The sequence below is a fragment of the Neomonachus schauinslandi genome, chromosome 6, assembly GCF_002201575.2.
Source record: "Neomonachus schauinslandi chromosome 6, ASM220157v2, whole genome shotgun sequence".
Lineage (NCBI taxonomy): Eukaryota > Metazoa > Chordata > Mammalia > Carnivora > Phocidae > Neomonachus > Neomonachus schauinslandi.
In genome coordinates this window covers 14,686,263-14,706,148 of record NC_058408.1, presented here as the reverse complement: position 1 = coordinate 14,706,148, position 19,886 = coordinate 14,686,263, and the positions used below count along the sequence as shown (strand labels likewise).

The 19,886-nt window shown below is 40.1% G+C and overlaps 1 protein-coding gene across 4 annotated transcripts in view; it reads right to left on the bottom strand.

Moving 5' to 3' along the window:
- ESRRG (estrogen related receptor gamma) overlaps positions 1-19,886 on the bottom strand; it is a 220,694-nt gene that overhangs the window by 173,586 nt on the left and 27,222 nt on the right. The window contains exon 2 of one of the 4 annotated variants that reach the window (XM_021698421.1): positions 2,721-3,136. In XM_021698421.1, coding sequence (XP_021554096.1) covers positions 2,721-3,136 — 416 coding nt within the window. Of the gene's footprint in view, positions 1-2,720; positions 3,137-19,886 lie in introns of those variants that run through there. The other 3 variants (XM_021698425.1, XM_021698422.1, XM_021698424.1) reach the window with 3 other exon arrangements.

Genomic DNA, 19,886 nt, shown 5'->3' with positions numbered 1-19,886 from the left:
AGTAAGAACCCAAAAATTTGAAAGGTGTTTTCATTCTCAAGTTTTACAATGTTAGTAAACAGGCTGAAGATATTTCTCAAATGCCCAAGAATGTAAGGAAGCTCCGCAGATTGACCACCATTGTTTTTAATCACTCACTCTACCTATGATTTCACATTTCATTTTACCCTTAAACACTCCATGAGGTAGGTATTAATGCCTTCAACTTACAGCTGAGAAAAAAGAAACGAAAGATCCAGTGGATGAAGGATTTTTCTAAGAAAATGCTAATAAAATATGGCAATGGTGAGCCATAAAATATGAAGATAGAGCCATTAAAATATTTAGGTAATTCATACGTACTCCATACTAACTTGGCTTGTGTTCGTCAGTTAAAATTCTTAAAGGCTATGAAAAAGTTAGGCTTAAATATCCACTCAATTTTGTAAGAGTAACGATGTCTTGAAAACCGGTGCCCCTTAAGTAAGCTCTTTAAGTGTGCCTTCATCAGCCACAAATCAAGGAAGCGATGTCACAGACAACGGAAAAGCAAATGGGAGACAGTACAACACATTCCACTAAGAACGGTAAGTGAAATCTTCAGTGCAGCTAATGGAGAAGACTTGCCCTCCCAGCTGCTCTTAAAAAAAAAAAAAAAAAAAAAAGTGGGAGATTACTCTATGTACACATAAAGGGTTTCATAATCACCTTTTGTTAAAACATTTAGAAGGATCAGAATTTAACAAACATAATCTCATGTACACTTTAAAAATCAGTACATAACAAAGTTACTAAACTGATTTCAGTTACATCCAAGAAGGGACCGTTAGAGGACAATGGTCAGGCATGAGTGGTAAATCAGCAGCAACATGGGATATACAGCAGTGGTCCTCAAATCTGGGGGACCATCAGAATCACCTGGGGGGGTACACACAGATTGCTGGGCTCACCCCCAGAGATTCTATTGAGGTAATCTGGGATGGAGCCTGGGAATTTGCATTTTTAATAAATTCCCAGGTGATACTGAAACCGCTGGTTCACTGGCGCATACTTTGAGAAATACTTTTTTTTTTTAAAGATTTTATTTATTTATTTGAGAGAGAGAATGAGAGACAGAGAGCACGAGAGGGAAGAGGGTCAGAGGGAGAAGCAGACCCCCCGCTGAGCAGGGAGCCCGATGCGGGACTCGATCCCGGGACTCCAGGATCATGACCTGAGCCGAAGGCAGTCGCTTAACCAACTGAGCCACCCAGGTGCCCCGAGAAATACTTTATTCACAGAACATAGCACCGTAGAAGGCAGTGATTTTTAACCTTGGCTTTACAGAAGCATTAAGTAGGAAGCTTTCAAAACTCCACTCCCACCCTGCCCTGGCCACACCCAAAGCCAATTAACTAGGAATTGGGGGTAGGAGCCCTGGTATCAATATTTTTTCAGTCTCCAGGTGATGAGCTGGCAAGGATGAGAACCACTGATATGTGGGAAAACACACATGTATCCAAAAGTGCTTGTTAAGAAGAAAACATTTTGTAAACCACTGAGAATAGAATCACTGATGACCTGAGGATCCTCAATAAGCAATTATTCTTTCCTTTCCCTATATTCTCCAAAAGTGTATCATACAGGATCTACACAAGTAAAAATTATAATTTCCTGTGAGTCTATAGATCTATAGCGTTTAACATGAGTGGAGCTCTGTGTTTGTGGATTGCTAGCTGAAAGGAGCACATACAAATTTCGGCCACATTTTTTCTACATTTATATTGTTATTTATAAATCTGAAAATCTGTAAGGGTTTGGGTATATGTTATATATGTTGCAGGTATATTCTATAATTAGGAATAATTTGGAAGACATTTTTACAAATTCATTAAAAAGGTGAGAGAAGTATATCCAACCACAGAGAAAGAAGGAAGGTAGTAGACAATTAAATTTGTTTAGAGTAGTGGTTCTAAAAGCATGGTCTCTGGACCAGCAATATCAGCATCACCTGGCAATTTGGTACAAATATAAATTCTTGGGGCGCCTGGGCGGCTCAGTCGTTAAGCATCTGCCTTCGGCTCAGGTTGTGATCCCAGGGTCCTGGGATCGAGCCCCGCATCGGGCTCCCTGCTCAGCGGGAAGCCTGCTTCTCCCTCTCCCACTCCCCCTGCTTGTGTTCCCTCTCTCACTGTCTCTCTCTCTCTCTCTGTCAAATAAATAAATAAAATCGTAAATAAATAAATACTTTAAAAAATATGTATGTAAATTCTTGGGCTTCTACTCCAGATGTGATGAGTGAGAATCTCTGGGGGTAGGGCCCAGTGATCTGCATTTTAACAGGATCGCAAGGTGATTTTGATGCACGCTCAAGTTTCAAAACCACTGCTCTAAATTATTTATTATTTCCACGCATCTGCAAGAACCAAAGAGGCAAAAATACTACTGATCCAGTGTGTAGCTGTGTAGCTGCTATCCAGACCCACGTTGCTCTGATAACAGAGGTGCTTTTCTTAACCCAAAGCTCAATATCATTTCATCGTTAGAGCTTAATGGTGAAAGCAGAACTGATAGGAGGCCTATCTGGGAGAGTTTATTCTATAATTCCTCCACAAGCTCTTGTAACCTATTTCTACTTTGTACTCAAGACAGAATTAAGACTGTACAACTTGATTAACAAGGATAAGAACTAAGGAAAATCAACTAGCCAACCATCACGTGAGGCTGGAAGAGGGCAGGGAATTCCCAGGCGCAACACTAACCTTGAATCGTCCTCTTGAAGAATGCTTTGCAGGCTTCGCAGGATGCTACCCCATAGTGGTACCCAGAAGCGATGTCGCCACACACCAAACACAGCCTCTTGGGCATCGAGTTGAGCATGTATTCACACTTGGTCTGGGGGTCCTCGACAATGGTGCTGGAGCAGTCATCATACAGTTTCCTGACAGGCCCACTACCTCCTAGGATAGGAGCAGAAGGGTAGAGAGGTGGCGAGTCAAGTCCGTTCTGGTGGCCATTCATGGTTGAACTGTAGCTCCCACTGGCGTCCGAAGAGCCACCTGGGCTGTGGTGGTTGATGCTGTCCGTCAGGGAGGCCGGGCTGGAGGGTTCCGTCTTGATGAAGGACGAACAGCTGGAATCAATGTGTCGATCTTTGTTTGACATTCTGCAGAGAAGCCTGAGATGTAGGGAGATACAAAAGGAGAGAGAGAAAAAAAAGGAGAAAGGGTCAAACCCGGAGACCAAAAGAGGTAGAAAGAAAGAGAAGATTAAAAAAAAAAAAAAAAAAAGGAAAAGTAAAAGGGAAGGATGAAAGGTGGGAAAAAAAACAGAAGAATTCATATGTTAAAGACATTGCTCTTTAAGAGCCCTGCCTAAGAGCTGGGAGTACACATCATTCATTCTCTACTCAATATCTCTTGTTCTACAAGAAGGTAATCAGCATAAGGGCATGACAGGGTTACATCAAAGTGCCCAGACAGGCCATAAACAAAACCTCTAATGTGTCCAATTCCTTTTATTTTTACCTTTCTCCTGGAGAACCACTGTCAATAGTTAAATCAACACTCTAGATTCTAAATTTACCCATGGAAGAGGAGTGATTTAAAAGTCCGTATCATTTCCAAAATTGGATCTATCCTCACTCTACTCTTCCCTTCCACGTTCTGATGCTGCCATCATTTTATTGCAAGCAGAATCCAACTTTTATTTCCAAGACTGAACAGATGATTCCTCAGCTCTGTAATTACTGTTTGTCAACACGCTTCCATAAGCATAACTGTGTCTTTTATTGATCTGACTAAGACACATAGGGAATATATCCTCAATCACTTTGCTTCTTTATTTAAATGGCTCTATTTCATAGCCATTTAGCAATAGAGAAAGATATCAAGTATAAAATTCCAGCCAATATGGAAGGATGATACCCTAGAGCCCACAAAACTTAGTGAAACGATCACCAACACTGATTAATACATATGTGCGTATGCCTGCACGTGTGATTTGCCATTGTTTAAGAGACGAATCAGGAAAAGCCATTTGAGCCTTCAGTATACCTGTAAGTCCATAAATCTGACACTTTGTATTATATTCAGCAAACTAGGAATGTATCACATTTTGTCATGAAAAATGAGATTTGTAGGGACGCCTGGGTGCCTCAGTCGTTAACCGTCTGCCTTCAGCTCAGGTCATGACCCAGGCTCCTGGGATCGAGCCCCGCATCGGGCTCCCTGCTCAGTGGGGAGCCTGCTTCTCACTCTCCCTCTGCCTGCCACTCTCTCTCTCTCTCTGTCAAATAAATAAATAAAAATCTTTAAAAAAAAATGAGATTTGTGATGGTCCCTTCCCCCCTTTTGTCTAGTCTTTTAATATCAAACCTCCTAAAAGGAAATATGATGAGGCATCTAATCTGACAAACTATCTCTCTTATCTAGAAGAAACATACTGCCCTCTTTCTTTGTTGGACCTATGAGTGATTAAATTTCTGAAAAGGTAATTAGATGAAAAGATATAATTGGTCCTATTTTCTTTCCGATTAGCCATAGTGCAAAACCCCTTTTAGCAAAGTCTCTAAGAACATTCTGAGAGCCTGCTATAGAAACAAGAGGTGACAGTTGAGAAGGGGACTTAGCTAATTGCTTCCCAGTGGAAAGTTGATTTATAGGAATCCCACAGGGGTAATGGTCATTCACTAGAATTTGGGGGAGTAGTCACAATATAACCAAAGGGATGCAATTATCTCCACCACTATAAATCTAATGATATTTTATCATTGCCCAAATTTCATGTTCTCCTCCAGGTCCCCCTCCCCCCACTATCCTGTTCCTTTAAAGAAAAAATAAATAAGTAAATAAAAATTTCCTATTGGGGAAGTTCACTGAATTGTTCCAAGAAGGCTGTCTCAAAAGCAAAGCATCAAGAGCAAAAATTTGCCTCTTAACAAGTACACTGCACCTTGGGAATTTTGTTCTGCTTTCTAAAGTAAAACGGTATCAGGATGTGAAGAGTGCAAACAGGAAGAAGAAATCCACAAAAATATCTTCTCGCTTTCGCCCACCCACTTGTGTTGTCCTTTCCTCAAGAGCTAGCGAGAGAAAAACTATCCCCCTCGCCAGCCTGAACTACGGTGTCCTCTCCCCTCTGCATCTGCTGCCTTGTACCCGTCACTGTTAATGAGCGCTGTAATTAATAGATCGCTCTCCCTGTCTCCCTGCTTGCACTCTGGGCTAAGCACTTTTCCTCCAGTCAACGTTTGAAAGAAAGCGGGTCGGCACTGACTTACAGCAGCCCTGCGAATTCCTTTTAATTTAGAGCACTTACCCCACCACTTCACTTATTACCTTATAATTACTGGACTGCTCGCACATACATTATGATCTTGGACTAGAGTTAGAAGTTATTAGGGTACTAAAACATGGTTGCTCCCCTTTCCTCTCTCTGGCACTGAATTTCTCACAGCTATGACAATTAACTCTTTCACCATCTGCCCTCAAGGCACCATTTCTTTTTTTTTTTTTTTTTCCTTTTTCCAGAGGAGAGTGGCTTGATAACAAAACATACCACGTCTTCTCCAGGCCCTCTTTCCCCCCTCTCTCTTTTCTTGTATCATCTGTGGTCAATTTCATCCCAATTTTCTTTCCCTCGGGCTTTTCCTCATGGACCTCTACAGTTGGCAGAACTCTTGATTAAGAAACAAGGCCAGGAATTGCTTTCCTATTTATGGGAGGGTTATTTGCTAAGTCACCAAATGTTTACGTGTCAAATGCACGTTGTTAAAGTCCCTGAAAAATAGGGAGTCTGCAGCCAGCTGTCTCCTCCAAAATCTCAATCCGTGACTTTGCAATAGCCTGCACGGAAGCAAGGACGTTAGGAAGTGAAGTTGTCGGGGAAGTCTCTGGAAAGTGTCACTATCTTCTACACAAGGTCTGGCCAGTGTAGCTGTAAAAGAAACTGAGCAAACTGGATTTGTGCTGTAGGTTATATGTGTTTCTTTTCAGACAATGAGCTGCTTCCTTAATTAATACCTTTTGCCAAGTGGAAATAGGAACAGAGTTGCCATTTGTCACTTACTGTGTGGCAGGCACTGACCTGAGCACTCTACTCATATTACCTCATTTAAACCTCAAGACAACCTTGTGAGGGAGGCATTCCTCTTCAGGAAATGGAGCCTCAGATGTCACACAGTGTCCTGAAAGTCATAGAGTGAGTACGTGGGAATGTCAGGATTGGAACTCAGGTCCGATGCCAAAGTCCAGTGCAGAAATGTCATGAAGCCAACAGAGAATTTTTTTTAAAAAAAGCCAAGCAAGCAGGGGTAGAAGTGACACCACACACAGAGACCTACAACCTCCACAGCACCCCGATAAATGGAGAGGGACCGTGGTGGCCACCCCACCGGCCACAGGTCCACCCCAGCTGAGTCACCTTCTCCAGTGCTAGGAGTGACACCTAAACAGAAATCTCTGAAAGAACAAAGTTGTCTCCTAATTACTACTTAGCTCATTACACTGAACACTTCCTAGACACCATTACATTATACCCTAAAACTACAGCGGGGCTTAATTCTCTTCCTCTCTGTCTCTGAAATTCTACAGCTCTATTATTCAAGCCTGAAATATTCACAACTATCTATAAATTCAATTGTCAGCTGGTGGGTTTTATTCTAGACTTCACTTCAATCTAAAATTAGAGGCACTAAAATTCACATTAACTCTAAGAGGAAAATACTGAATAAGACTTTATTTCAAAAGAACACCTTTTTGTCAGAAAGAGCCATTTTCAAGATGATGGCTTTATCTGTAGCCAAAGAGAATAAGCCCAATTCTACATTGTGCTGTTAATGCAGAAATTTTAGGTCACACTGGATTAATACAAATCTAGTTAAGAATTACGAATAGAAATAACATGTGTAGAAAAATATGGGAAATATTTATTTTAAAGCCTCAGTACATTTGCTTTTATTTTATTATTTGAAGAGAAATGATGAGAAGCACAAGGGAGCAAGACAAGAGACTTTCCAAAAAAGTTCGGAGGAAACACCCTGAGAAAAAACTGGAGGGAGAAACAGCTATGTCGAAACCCACAGTTTGTTTCTGTATAAGAAACTAAGTTTGAGGGATTTGGGCGCCTGTGTGGCTCAGTCGGTTAAGCAGTTGCCTTCAGCTCAGGTCATGATCCTGGGGTCCTGGGATAGAGCCCCATCTTGGGCTCCCTGCTCCGCAGAGAGCCTGCTTCTCCCTGTCCCTCTCCCTCTGCCTGCCGCTCTGCCTACTTGTGCTCTCATATCTCTCTGTCAAATAAATAAGTAAAATCTTTTATAAATAAATAAATAAATAAATAAATAAATAAAATTTGAGGGATTTAACAGCCTTCCTGAGGCCAGGGTGAGTCCAGTCCTCTATAAAGAGGCATTTTTGGCATGGTTTGAGATACAGTCTCAGTAATTCTGATGATCATCCTTCCTAGCTTGGCTCAAGAGCCAGCAAGGGTAAAATTTACCTTTGGTGTTAGATACTAACGATCAGGCAAATACAACTTCTTACTTGCTGGACTATTTCAAAATGTAATTTTTGAAAGTTAATTAACTGTGTTAGATCCGTGAATGTATAGAGAGAAAGAAAAAGAATCAATTAAAGTGGTTGCTGTAGGGGGAAAGAAGAAGATAATCTGTAAGTTAATATTCAATTTATATTATAATTATCAAGCTTAATTGTTTTCAGAGACTCTACCTAGATACAGGTAAATGTGCGACCTTAAATGAATCGCCCTGAGTTAGAATTTCCACGCGCATGCGTCCATGTCCAACCAAGGTGGTCTGCATGTCACAGCAGCTTAGCCAATACTTTTGTTAAATGCTGGCATAACAACAATGTCCCACAGTCATATATATATTATATGCTTTTCATCAACAGATAAGTTCTTCAGCAGCTGTATTTCATCCTTTAAATTTTATACAAACTCAAAACTATTTGCTACTTTATTTCCCTACTTAAAAAAAAAAAAATGGTGCATGAAATTCTCTTCAGGAACATATATGCACAGGTCTTCTTTGGGTTTCCTAATTGTCAGACTAAGACAAGATTTTTTGAAACTTTTATTATACCCATACCAAGGATAGACACCTTTTAATAAGCTAAATAAATGCCAACTAAAGAAGTCACTATTTTATTTTCTTCCTTGTCATCCTTAAGGGCCCCAAAAGGTACCCATCTTCATTATAAATTCCAAACACTTTATATCAATTTGTATCCAAAAATTTCAGGTAAGCACATTGAAGACAGCAAATCTGCAAGTTTACAAATAGGAGAGAGAAATAAGAAGAGAGTCCTTAGCTTTCTTAGCGGATCACAGAATTTCAGGGTTGGAAAAGGTTTTCCGGTCCTGCTACCTAATCACTATCTATTCAAAATAGGAATGAATCTATGAGGACTGGCCAGTTTTCTACCTTCTGAAATCACCAGATTCAATATTTAAGTATTTTTATTTAAAGAAAAAAATAAAATATTAAAATAATATATTAGCCTATAGGTTTGTTTTGTTTTAATGTGCTCAGAAGGAAACTTCCAAGACTTATGCCAAGCTCCCTGAGTCCCAGGCTTCAGAGTCCATGACCCCAGCAGCTCCCTTTGCAGCCTGAGTTACAACTTCAAGCGTCTACTTTACAGTGAGCTTTTTTTTTTCCTGCTTCAACTAATTGCACTCTCGTAAAGTGGCAAAATGTGAATCACTTAGTAACAAAATGGGCACCAGCTGCTATTGTCAGAGAATGGTGATGCTGAAGAAAAGGGAAAGCAACCGAATGAAGTGTCATGTCAGAAATCAACGGTGCAACGTGTGATTTGAGAAAACATGACTACTTTACAGAGACAGGGTGTCATTATGGCATCACGGTAATACGATGCTTTGACAACTACTGGGTCTAACATATCATCATTGCATTAAGGTACACTGGCTTAGTTGGGGAAGGAAAAGAAAGGATTTTTTCTTTTAATAAGAAATATCTTAAGGTCTGCCTGGTTAACCTAACAAAAAGAGATCATTACTTGTAAAGGAAGAATTGTAAATCCTGACCCACAATGCTCAGAAAGAATAAAACACACGTGCACATATATGCACACACACTTCTGGATAATTTTAGGCCTTCTTTAATAAACCTTGAGGCCATCTAATGGAACAGATTTCTGCATAACAGGGATCGCAATCATTTAGTAACGCTGCTTCTTGATTCTTCGAACACATAACTTGCTCATTTAGTCTGAAAGAACTTACTCCATCAAGGAAGAGAGTAAGCAAACAGCTTCCTGCAAAGCTGGTGCTTGAGATGCTGACAAGAAATGGGGCTCGGTGGTGTGGGGACAGAAAGCTAGCTCCTTAAAACATTATCAGGGCCTCCATCGAAGCTGAAAGCTCCCCTAATTCTGTAAAAGGCTGTGTATTACACCAAAAAAGGAAATTTAGGACAATAAACAAGAGACTTTTAACCCATTTCTGGATACTCATTGAATAGCAAGCACCCCCTGAAAATAACTGCATAGCTAAAGACAAAATCAAGACCTGGAAGGATCTTGCTGCAATCCCACCTGCTTTTAGGGTTCTAGAGTTCAGTGATCTTCTCTTTTGCAATTTTGATCTGACATCACACTAGGCTGACCATCCTGGTTTAAGCACCGAAATCCCATATCCTGGAAACCCCTCAGTGCCAGGTAAATCAGGGATGGCTGGCCATCCACTTTGACAGGTAGACTCTAGAACACCGTACCTCCACCCTTGTTATATCTAAAGCAAAGGAAGGTAAAGGGAGAATCTTCATTTTCAGCAATGAAGGCCCAGAAAACCGGCTGGAGAAATGTACTAATAAGAGCATGCAGCCTAACAAGACTGGGGGTGTTGTAAGCACATGTGTTAGAAAATACCTATAAATATACCAGCATCCCATTTCATCGTGCCATGCAAGCTGGAGGCCACTGCTGATCACCTTGTTAAGTTATCCAGACTATTTTAGATGTAGGAAATTGCAGTAGCTTCAATTTGTATTGCCAGATGATTTCTGGTGCTTCCTGGTTGATAAACTTTATTAATGGGAAAAGAAATGGTCCTGTGATATCACAATGTGTTGCACATTATGATTGTTGACAGTTTCTGTATTTAAGGATTCGATCTGATGCAGAGGCGCTTAGTAGTGTAATTTATCCTTAGCTTGTTTTCTTGGACCTATTTCAATCTAAGGGTGAACATCCCTTGTTTATAGCTCTGAATACAGTAAGTGAGCTACTGGCAAATCAATAAAACTGTTAAATGCATAATAATGCCGGGTAATTGCATACATGACGTTTTGCATAATTAACTGTCTGAGCTTTTCTTTAATATAATGGGCACTCATGTAATATAGAGTAGCTATAAGTCTATAAAATATACACCGTTTATATGAACCATGATTCTGCTTAAAACTCTGGCTAATCATCTACATCAGCTTTGAAGGAAGAGCTCTCCTCCACTGCCAAGTCCAAATCAATTCTTATGACATTACTTTATAACTAACATGATATTTAACTGATGATGGCTATTAGCTATTATACAGATTACATTCAAGAAGTGTAACAGTGGGGGGAAAATACCATTTAGCTTAAACAAACTTCTGCCATGTAATCAATATTATTGAGGCAAATTAAGTGTTTTAACAAGTGTGTATATTTGCCCTAATGCAGCTTAATTAACTATATCCTCACAAGTGCCCAACTCCATGACACCTATGGATGTTAAAAGAGAATCTCAAGAAATGCCTAGTCAGAAATTCAAATGCACAACAGAAGCACAAACAAGCACAACTCCGAGCCCTAAGAATATTTCTTACCTTACACAAGTTACACTCCTGGGACCAAGAACCCTAAGGACCAGAGGGATTTAAATAGTGTCCCCCACTCTCAACCCACTTGGGTAGCAACTGCCCATGTGGTGATCACGTCATTCTTCCCAGGGCAGAGTGAAATAGCCTCGGGCAAGAGGTGGGAACCACTGCTAGAAAAGAAGGTTACGATGGGGTAAAAACTGCATAAGATAAATCATCAAAATGAAGCTTACGATATATGCTGAATGTAACATTTATTCGGTCTTAGAGATTTACTACGCTCATGAGCAGACCTCCTCCATAGTAAGCTTTCTAGAGAAAAGAAATAGTCTCCTACTTCTACAAATCTCTGGTCTTTCAAACAGAAATATGGATCAATAAAGTTTGCTTGTGTTCAGACAATTCCGTTTTCAAGCAGTCAAGGAGCACACTGAATAGAAAAAGCAGACACAACAGGAGAGGACTGACAGCTAAATGAAGACCTTCTGGCGGCATCTCACTAGAGGAGAAATAAACAGACATTCAACTCATAGACAGTCTATGCACTGATCTTTACAAATTACAATCGAATATAGATGCTTTACACACACACTCCAGTGATGGAGTTCACAAATCAAATCCAGGTCAATGAAAGCTCAGGCTGACTGAATTTCCCTTTCCCATTCTCTTTGCTACACTGAAACAGGAAATAGGAATGCTACCAGGAGTTGATGCAAGAATATTGAGATCATGGTATTGATGTCACCCTTTACTCAGTAAAGGGTGTTTTGTTTTGCAAAAGCAATTACAATGACCAATAAACCCACTGCCTTCATGGAGATAGGCCAGTTCACTTGGAGTGGAACTCGAAAACATACCTGAAACTGGGTGAATTGCAGTAGTGAGAAAATTTAAATACTAAGAAGGAATCATTGTTGAAATAAAGGTTGTGCATATATGGACATCTCTACACTAGACAGATTCACAGTGCAACCAGAGATAATAAACCACATCATCCCCTCTTGGACAAGTGGCTGAACTATACTTACACTTTTAACTTAATAGCTTCGTCTGCAGTGGTTAACATCTAGATGCAAAGGCAGCTGGTCTTGGGTGATCTATGAGGGCACAGGTTATGATTATATTCAGTTGGTATCATGTGTTGTTCGGCTGAAGTAGGAGAGTGGGGGGGGGAGGCATGGAAGAGGGGAAATTGCTAATTAATTAGTCCTAAATCTTCCCCTGTCCTCCTTTTTTGAACATTTCAGTGAGCTAGCTGCTTGAAGAGAAGGTGAAGTTGAAATACATGGACCACCATTTGCAGGTAAGGGAAAATAACATACATAAACACATATACCTAATTCAAGCCACAGAAACGACAGAGTTGTTGTTCTGTGGCAGAATTAGTTTCTTAAAAAGGGATTATTTAGCAGTGAGACAGCATCCAGTGAAGCCAAGGGAAGCCATCAACAAGCCTGGAGTTCAGACAGGAAAGACGTGCTTGTCATTTGTTACTCAAAGGTCCAAAAGCAAACATGCAGAGAAACATCCCTAAATCTTCTTTGCAATTCTGAAAAAACGAATTAAAAAAAAAAAAAAAGTACTACACCAGGGTTCCCACCGCTTTGCTTGTCTTCTTTCCCCTTTCTCAGGAAACCCGGCTTCGTATGGCACTTGACGACGTTAGGCAACTGGGTTCCAGCTCTGGATGTGGCACTGTGTGACCCGACGCATGTCACTGTACCACCTTCAGGGTCGTCACTTACTAACTGACAGGATTCGCCCACATGCTTTCTAAAGTAACTTCCGCCATTTAAAAAAAAATCCTATCTTACTAAATAAAAACTTACTTAATAAATACCACACTGGTCTGTAACTCCGATTAGATCTGAGAGGAAGGGCTACTGCACTAACGCGCATTCCCCACACCTCCAAGTCTTTGGCGCTGGCTGCTCTCAGATACCATTGGGGGCCATGGCCGTGCGTGCGCGTGCGCGTGCGCGTGCGCGCTGCAGGCGGAGGAATAATTACAGAAACCACTTGCTGCATAACAGCAACAACATTGAACTGAGGAATCGTTCCCAGTGGGCTCCAAAAGGACAAATACAGCAGTGATGATTTGGGGGGGCGGAACTGGGGAGCAGGACTCTTGGTTTTTCCTAGAAGTGGTTCTCTTTTTGCTCATTACATTTTTGGTGGGAGGCGTTGGCGGAAAGGGGCAATTCCCTGCAATCAGTGTTTAAGTGAATGTTTGTCCCAGTGTGTGACACCACGCTGTCAGCAAGCAGCAGGGCGCCGCTGAGTTGTTACTACATTTGATTTGACTGCCAGTAGGAAGCTTCATTTCTACCAACTGTTAGTTGCTCGCTCAAAGAATCTTCTCTTCATTTCTGGAGTGATTTTTTTTTCCCCCCTCTCTTCTATTTCCTTTTCCTTGATATGTGGTAAGCCCAAATGCCACGTGGATTTGTAAGAGAAAACGTGAGTTCTTGTTTCCTGAGCTTGTCAGACCTGAGGACCTGGACGTAAAGGGTCCAAGCAATTTGTTCGATATTTCTAGTCTCTCATTTAGAGTCTGCATTTTAATTCTGATTTCCCAGCTCATCGCAAGGTCAACACGGACATAATACTGGCTCTGCCACGCTGTGGTCACATCTTTTTACTTGGTGGGGTTTATTTTAGCCAGTGGAGCAGATATTTCTACAACCCTCATTAACAAAACAAAACAAGTGTTGTCACCTTCTCATGCAATTTGGTTGAAATAATTGCTATTTTTGGTGACTGCTTCTCACACTTTTCATAATTTTTCTGATTTGGTAACTTTCCCACAGCACATGAAAGCCTCTCTCCTTAAAAATAATGATTTGGGTAATTATGATTCTCAAATCGTGCCCCTGACAACTTCTGACAATGAAAAGCATCTTTAGAAATAACAAAAGCATGTGCAGGAGTAAAAAGGGTAGGGGGGAAAAAAAAGAAAGAAGAAAAATCCCTCAGAGATATGACGAAAATTCAGGCTGAATGGAAAAGTAATTAACACTAAAGAGCTAAAACTGTAATTAAGAAAATTTTCATTAAGGGGAGGCAGGTGAATCTGCTTTTCTAAATATGGCAAGGTGCTGTGTAAAAATAAAATAGAAGCAGGTTTCGGTGAGTGGAGCAGGAAAGCCATGTCTTTAACCAGATCAAATTCTCGAAATTGGCTGTCAAGACAGGATTGTTGTGATTTATACCTGTCTATCAAGTGCATGAACGGGACAGGCAGAGAGAACAGAGTCAAGCTGCTGTCATTTCCATTCGCAAAGAACCTTTAATTTCCACAGCACCATCTGTTACCAAATCTAATTCACATTCCCCCTTAATCTGGTTTAGTTCCATAATACTAATTCTTCCCCAACCCCTATGAACACAAACCACCACCAAAAAAAAAAGGCTTCGGTTCTTGGTGAGTGAGAAATTGAATATTATAGAGTTAAGGTGTTAAGGCTCCGGTGACTTAAGCGAAGCATGCTCTTTTCCATTAAAATGTATTCCTGGTAAAGGGATTTGTTTTCAGCCAATGCAGAGATATGAAATTGTTCATATTTGGGGTAAAAGAAAAATGCTGATATAAAAGTAGGCCGGGGACATGAAAGCAGAGGTTGTCATAAAATACAATTGTTGTCAAGTTTAGTCACTTTCAGAACTGGCTATAAAATCACTTTGTCATGGTTTTCACATAGACAAAGCCTGGAATTGTATTTTTGTTATGGAAACTCAAGAGAGTGATGTATATATATTCAGAAAGAGTAGAGCAGGGTAGAGGAAACACCTAGGAGAAATAGAAATGGAAAAAAATCATATATAATTTAAAATAAAGAGATGTGTATCAGTAAACACGCATTCACCTCCCTCGATCTAAGATTCTAATAGCGCATACTTTTGATGCACCATCATTTCCACTCTCAGCCAATATAATAACTGGCATTCACAATAATAAGGTTGTGGAGCTATAAAATTATAAAGTGCTTTCTGCATCAGAGAAAGATTAAACTATGCTCTGTAAAGATTTAGTGTTAAATGTATTTTATTGCTTTCTAAGTCTGTGAAAATTTGTTATCTCTAAAGGCAATAGTACATAAAGATCGCAGACAAACATTACAAAATGAGAAAAGATATTGTCTGAATATGGGGGTGAGAAGTTTTGATTACATGTTTAATCAACTGGCTCACTACCTAATTCTTCTATGAACATTAGAAGAATTATCTCTTTGTTCTCTAAGCCAGTAGGTTAGAACACTAGGTGGGTTCCATGATATCAATCCCTCAGTTTCAGTCGGTCATTGGAGAGGCTGTGATCGAAATATTTATTTTCATGGCAGCCATGATTATAACCCATGATTATCACCCATAAATACATTTTTTTTTGTAGAGAAAACTTTAATATGTAAAGTCTACCACTTAGCTGGAACTATCTTAATACCCAATTAAAAAGAAATCTTAAGTCTGTCATTTAAAGATACGTACTTTCAGGAAAGAATCTCTCATTTTACTGATGAATCTTCTGATTTACCAGGTATACATATATTTTCAACTATTAACTACAAGAAAAGCCTGATTTTTTAAGCAATTTGGGAGATTATAAAAGAAGATCAACTGTTTGCAACACCGTAATAAACGAAAAACCTTGAGACTAGAATAAATATGCTTATACACACATGAACATATATATATACATCACCTATACAAACACCAGCGGTCTCATAAATATAAGTGATTAAAGATAATAAAGATGATAAAATGTAAGATATGCTAATTTTAATATCCCTAAGTTTTTTGTAGCAATTTATATTTTATAATTTTAGGGTTTCTATTTACAGCTGTAAATTAAAGAGAAATTTTTATTTTCTTCTCACTCATAAGAATGGCTAAAATTCCTAGGTGATACCACTAAATACATGGGAGCAACTAGAACTCACCTACATTGCTGGTAGGATATAAAATGGTGCAATCTTTTTGGAATAAAAGTCTGGAACTTTCTTAAAAAGTTAAATAGACACTTAGCATATCACAATTCACTCCTATATATTTACTAAGAATGAAAACATATGTCCACATAAAGAACTGTACACCAATGTGTAATCACAGCCTTATTCATTACGGCCCTAAGCTGAAAACAAATCAAATGTCCGTCACTGATGAATAGATAAACAAACTGTAATATATAGAAGCAACCAAATCCTAGTCAACAATAAAAGAGAAATGAACTGTGAGAAACGCAACATCGCTAAATATCAGTGACATCCTGATGTGCAAAACCAAGGTAGATACAAGAGAGTACATCCTCGCAGTTTCTGTTCATGTAAGTTCTAGAACAGGCAGGACTAATCTGTAGGGATGGAAGTCACCAGGGGTTGTCTGGAGCAAAGGGTGGGGAAGGCCAGGAGGGGGGCATCTGGAAACCAGTGGTTGATTGTGTTAGATGGATCACACTTGTCAAAACTCATCTAACTGTGCATGGAAAATATCTATTTTGCTGTATTTATGTTTTATCTTAAAAAGTTGATCTAAAAACATTTTTTAAACAATAGGTTAAACTCCGTTACTTTGTATGACCAGAAGTTTCCACTGATTTCCCATATTCTACACCCAGTCTCAAATAACCACATCTAGCAAATTTTTCATCAACACCTAGTTCTATTTCTCATTTATACACAAGGACACCGTGGATCAGGGAAGGGAGACAAATGACGTATTGAAGCACACCCAGAATTAGAATAGAACCCAGTCCAAATTCTGGGTTTCCATCTCTTAGGCTAGATCTTCCTCTAACTTACTAATAAAGCAAGGGATGAAATAAAAATCAGACCCAAAGTGAATAATATTCTACTGATCAGAATGATAGACACCTTCCTGTTTCCTGTTTTTAAAAGCTTATAAAATATCTGGGGGCACCTGGCTGGCTCTGCGTGCAACTTTTCATCTTGAAGTCATGAGTTCAAGCTCCATGCTGGGCTTATGGCTCACTTAAAAAAATAAATAAATAAAAAATAAAAGCTTATGAAATATGTTACTGTAAACACAAATAATTCCATGCATTCATGAGGTCATGCACCTGACTTCATTCCTCATTGTCTTCCCCCAAAACATGGCCCATTTTAAAATGGCCTTAGGTAAGCGATATGTGAGTGGCAATGTGGTGGTATGTCTTTGTTATGTAATTCAAGGTGGGCTCTGAAAAAAAGTTTTCCTGGCTTGGTTTTGTGTTTGTGACAAGGAAGTAAGTACTATGGGAGATAGGATAAAGGCAAAAAATGAGATTTTAAGAAGTGGAAATAAAGGGGCGCCTCGGTGGCTCAGTCATTAAGCGTCTGCCTTTGGCTCAGGTCATGATCCCAGGGTCCTAGGATCGAGCCCCGCATCGGGCTCCTTGCTCAGCGGGAAGCCTGCTTCTCCTTCTCTCTCTCCCCCTGCTTGTGTTCCCTCTCTCGCTGTGTCTCTCTCTGTCAAATAAATAAATAAAATAAAATAAAATAAGAAGTGGAAATAAAAGGAGATTCATCTGATCCTTTAAAATAGAGTTTGGATATAAGTATAAACAAAGTAAAAAGTGTTAGGGGAGAAGGTGCAATCTATAAATCCTGAGTAGGTAAAATTATGCATTCCAAGAGAAATGTAGAATTTCTAAGAAGCTTCCACGAGAGAAAACTTGTAGAGTAACTTAAACAAATTAAAAAAATTTATTTCATCCCCAATTTACCAGATGCTTCACAAGTAAGACTATCTGGATGACTTTCCTTAGCAGAGAAGGAAATAAATCACAAAGCACATTTCTTCCCTTTCTAACTTTCCTACACACACATTACAGCATTTAGTACTAGCAGGGAGAAACAGCATGATTATACAGCTAATACCTATTTTCCTGAAAGGAGGCTTCTGCAGAATTATAAATTTGTGTGTATTCCTGAAGACAAATCTGGACAAGCTTATGATCTATTCCTTCCAATGCCTCCACACACTCTACAGGTTGGCAACCAAGCCCCTCAGCCAGGGAGTCCAGATCTCACCTTCCCTTCAGCCCCCAATCTCACTTCTCCCCACCTTGAACCTCCTATAAATGCTGTGCTTCACAATATCTAATTCCGACACCCAACAGCTTCCCCTTCTTTCTGGAATGCCTCCCCCTGGTCCCTTGCCCCATCCACTGGCTAGCACCTACTCATTAGTAAAAACTCCACTGACTTATTAAGTCTCCACAAGTCTTTGCTGACACTCCTTCCCTCTGATGTCCCCATAATACCATGAGCCTGTTTCTGCAAATGCACTTCGCACATTGTGCTTAATGTACGACTGACCTTTGAACAACATGGGTTTGAATGCAGCAGGTCCACTTACATGCAGATTTTTTACGGTACAGTACTGTAGATGTATTCTCTCTATCTTATGATTTTCTTAATAACATTTTCTTTTCTCTAGCTGACTTTATTGTAAGAATACAGTACATAATACATACAACATACAAAATATGTTCATCGACTGTTTAGGTTATCAGTAAGGCTTCAAGTCAATAGTAGGCTATTAGCAGTTAAGTTTTGGAGGAGTCAAAAGTTATAGGCAGATTTTCAACTGTGTGGGGTGTTGGTGCCCCTAATTCCTGTGTTGTTCAAGGGTCAACTATATGTTCTTATATTTCTGTCCCTCCACTTGGAGAGAATTATGCCTTAATTGTTCTCTATCTCTAAAATTTCACTCTGTGCCTTGGTTGTTGAATGAATGAATAAATCATGAATTCATATACACACTAAAAGTGGTGGGCTTTGAATTTGAGAGCACAAATTTCCTAAATTAAAGTGTTGTTCCTATCATCTCATGAATCTGCAAGATAAAGCATAGAAAAGCTATTTTGATATCTCCTTAGGTCAGAGTAAATCTGCCAAGAGATTTGATTTAACACATAACAAACAAAAAACAAAACAAAAAATCCCTGCAGGGCAGAGTAGTAAATGACTCTAAGATTTTTAATCAGAAGACCTGGCCTTGCGGTCGACGCACTGTCACGTGGGCTCTGACATGTTATCTACAAACATCAGTTGCTGAATCAGCTAGTGGCAAGGGTAGCTCATAGTAGGTATGAGAAGATCAAATGAAAATTATGTGCAAAGGCAGCACTGAATTTACAAGGATATCAGTAAGCAAAAAGAAAGAGATCATTCTAGGATGAAGAAGGATAGTCCAGAAGTGGGGGAGGACAGGGTAGGCTCAAAGAAGAAAGGAGGCTGTGGTTGTGTGGTTGTGAAGAATACTATAGGGGATCTGCAATCAGCTGTGGGTTCAGAAAGCAGGTTGGGGCCAGACTGTGGAAGGTTCAAAATACTACACTATGCAGAATAGATGTCATTTTGTAGGTGCTGAGAAGCTGCTTAAGAATTCTAAGGAGAGGGGCGCCTGGGTGGCTCAGTCGGTTAAGCGACTGCCTTCGGCTCAGGTCATGATCCCAGGGTCCTGTGATCGAGTCCCACATCGGGCTCCCTGCTCCGCGGGGAGACTGCTTCTCCCTCTCCCACTCCCTCTGCTTGTGTTCCCTCTCTCGCTGTGTCTCTCTCTGTCAAATAAATAAATAAAATCTTAAAAAAAAAAAAAAGAATTCTAAGGAGAGGGGCACCCGGGTGGCTCAGTGACTGCCTTTGGCTCAGGTCATGATCCTAGGATCGAGCCCCGCATCGGGCTCCCTGCTCAAATAAATAAATAAAATTTTTTTAAAGATTTTATTTATTTATTTGAGAGAGAGAGAGAGAGAGAGAGAGCACATGGGGGCGGGGTCAGAGGGAGAAGCAGACTCCCTGCTGAGCAGGTAGCCCGATGCGGGACTCGATCCCGGGACTCCAGGATCATGACCTGAGCCGAAGGCAGCCGCTTAACCAACTGAGCCACCCGGGCGTCCCAATAAATAAAATATTAAAAAAAAAAAAATTTTAAGGAGAGGGGCGCCCGGGTGGCACAGTCGGTTAAGCATGGAACCCTTGATTTCAGCTCAGGTCATGATCTCAGGGTCGTGAAATCGAGCCTTGTGTCGGGCTCTTCACTCAGCTCTGAGCCTGCTTGAGAGTCTCTCTCCCCCTCTCCCTCT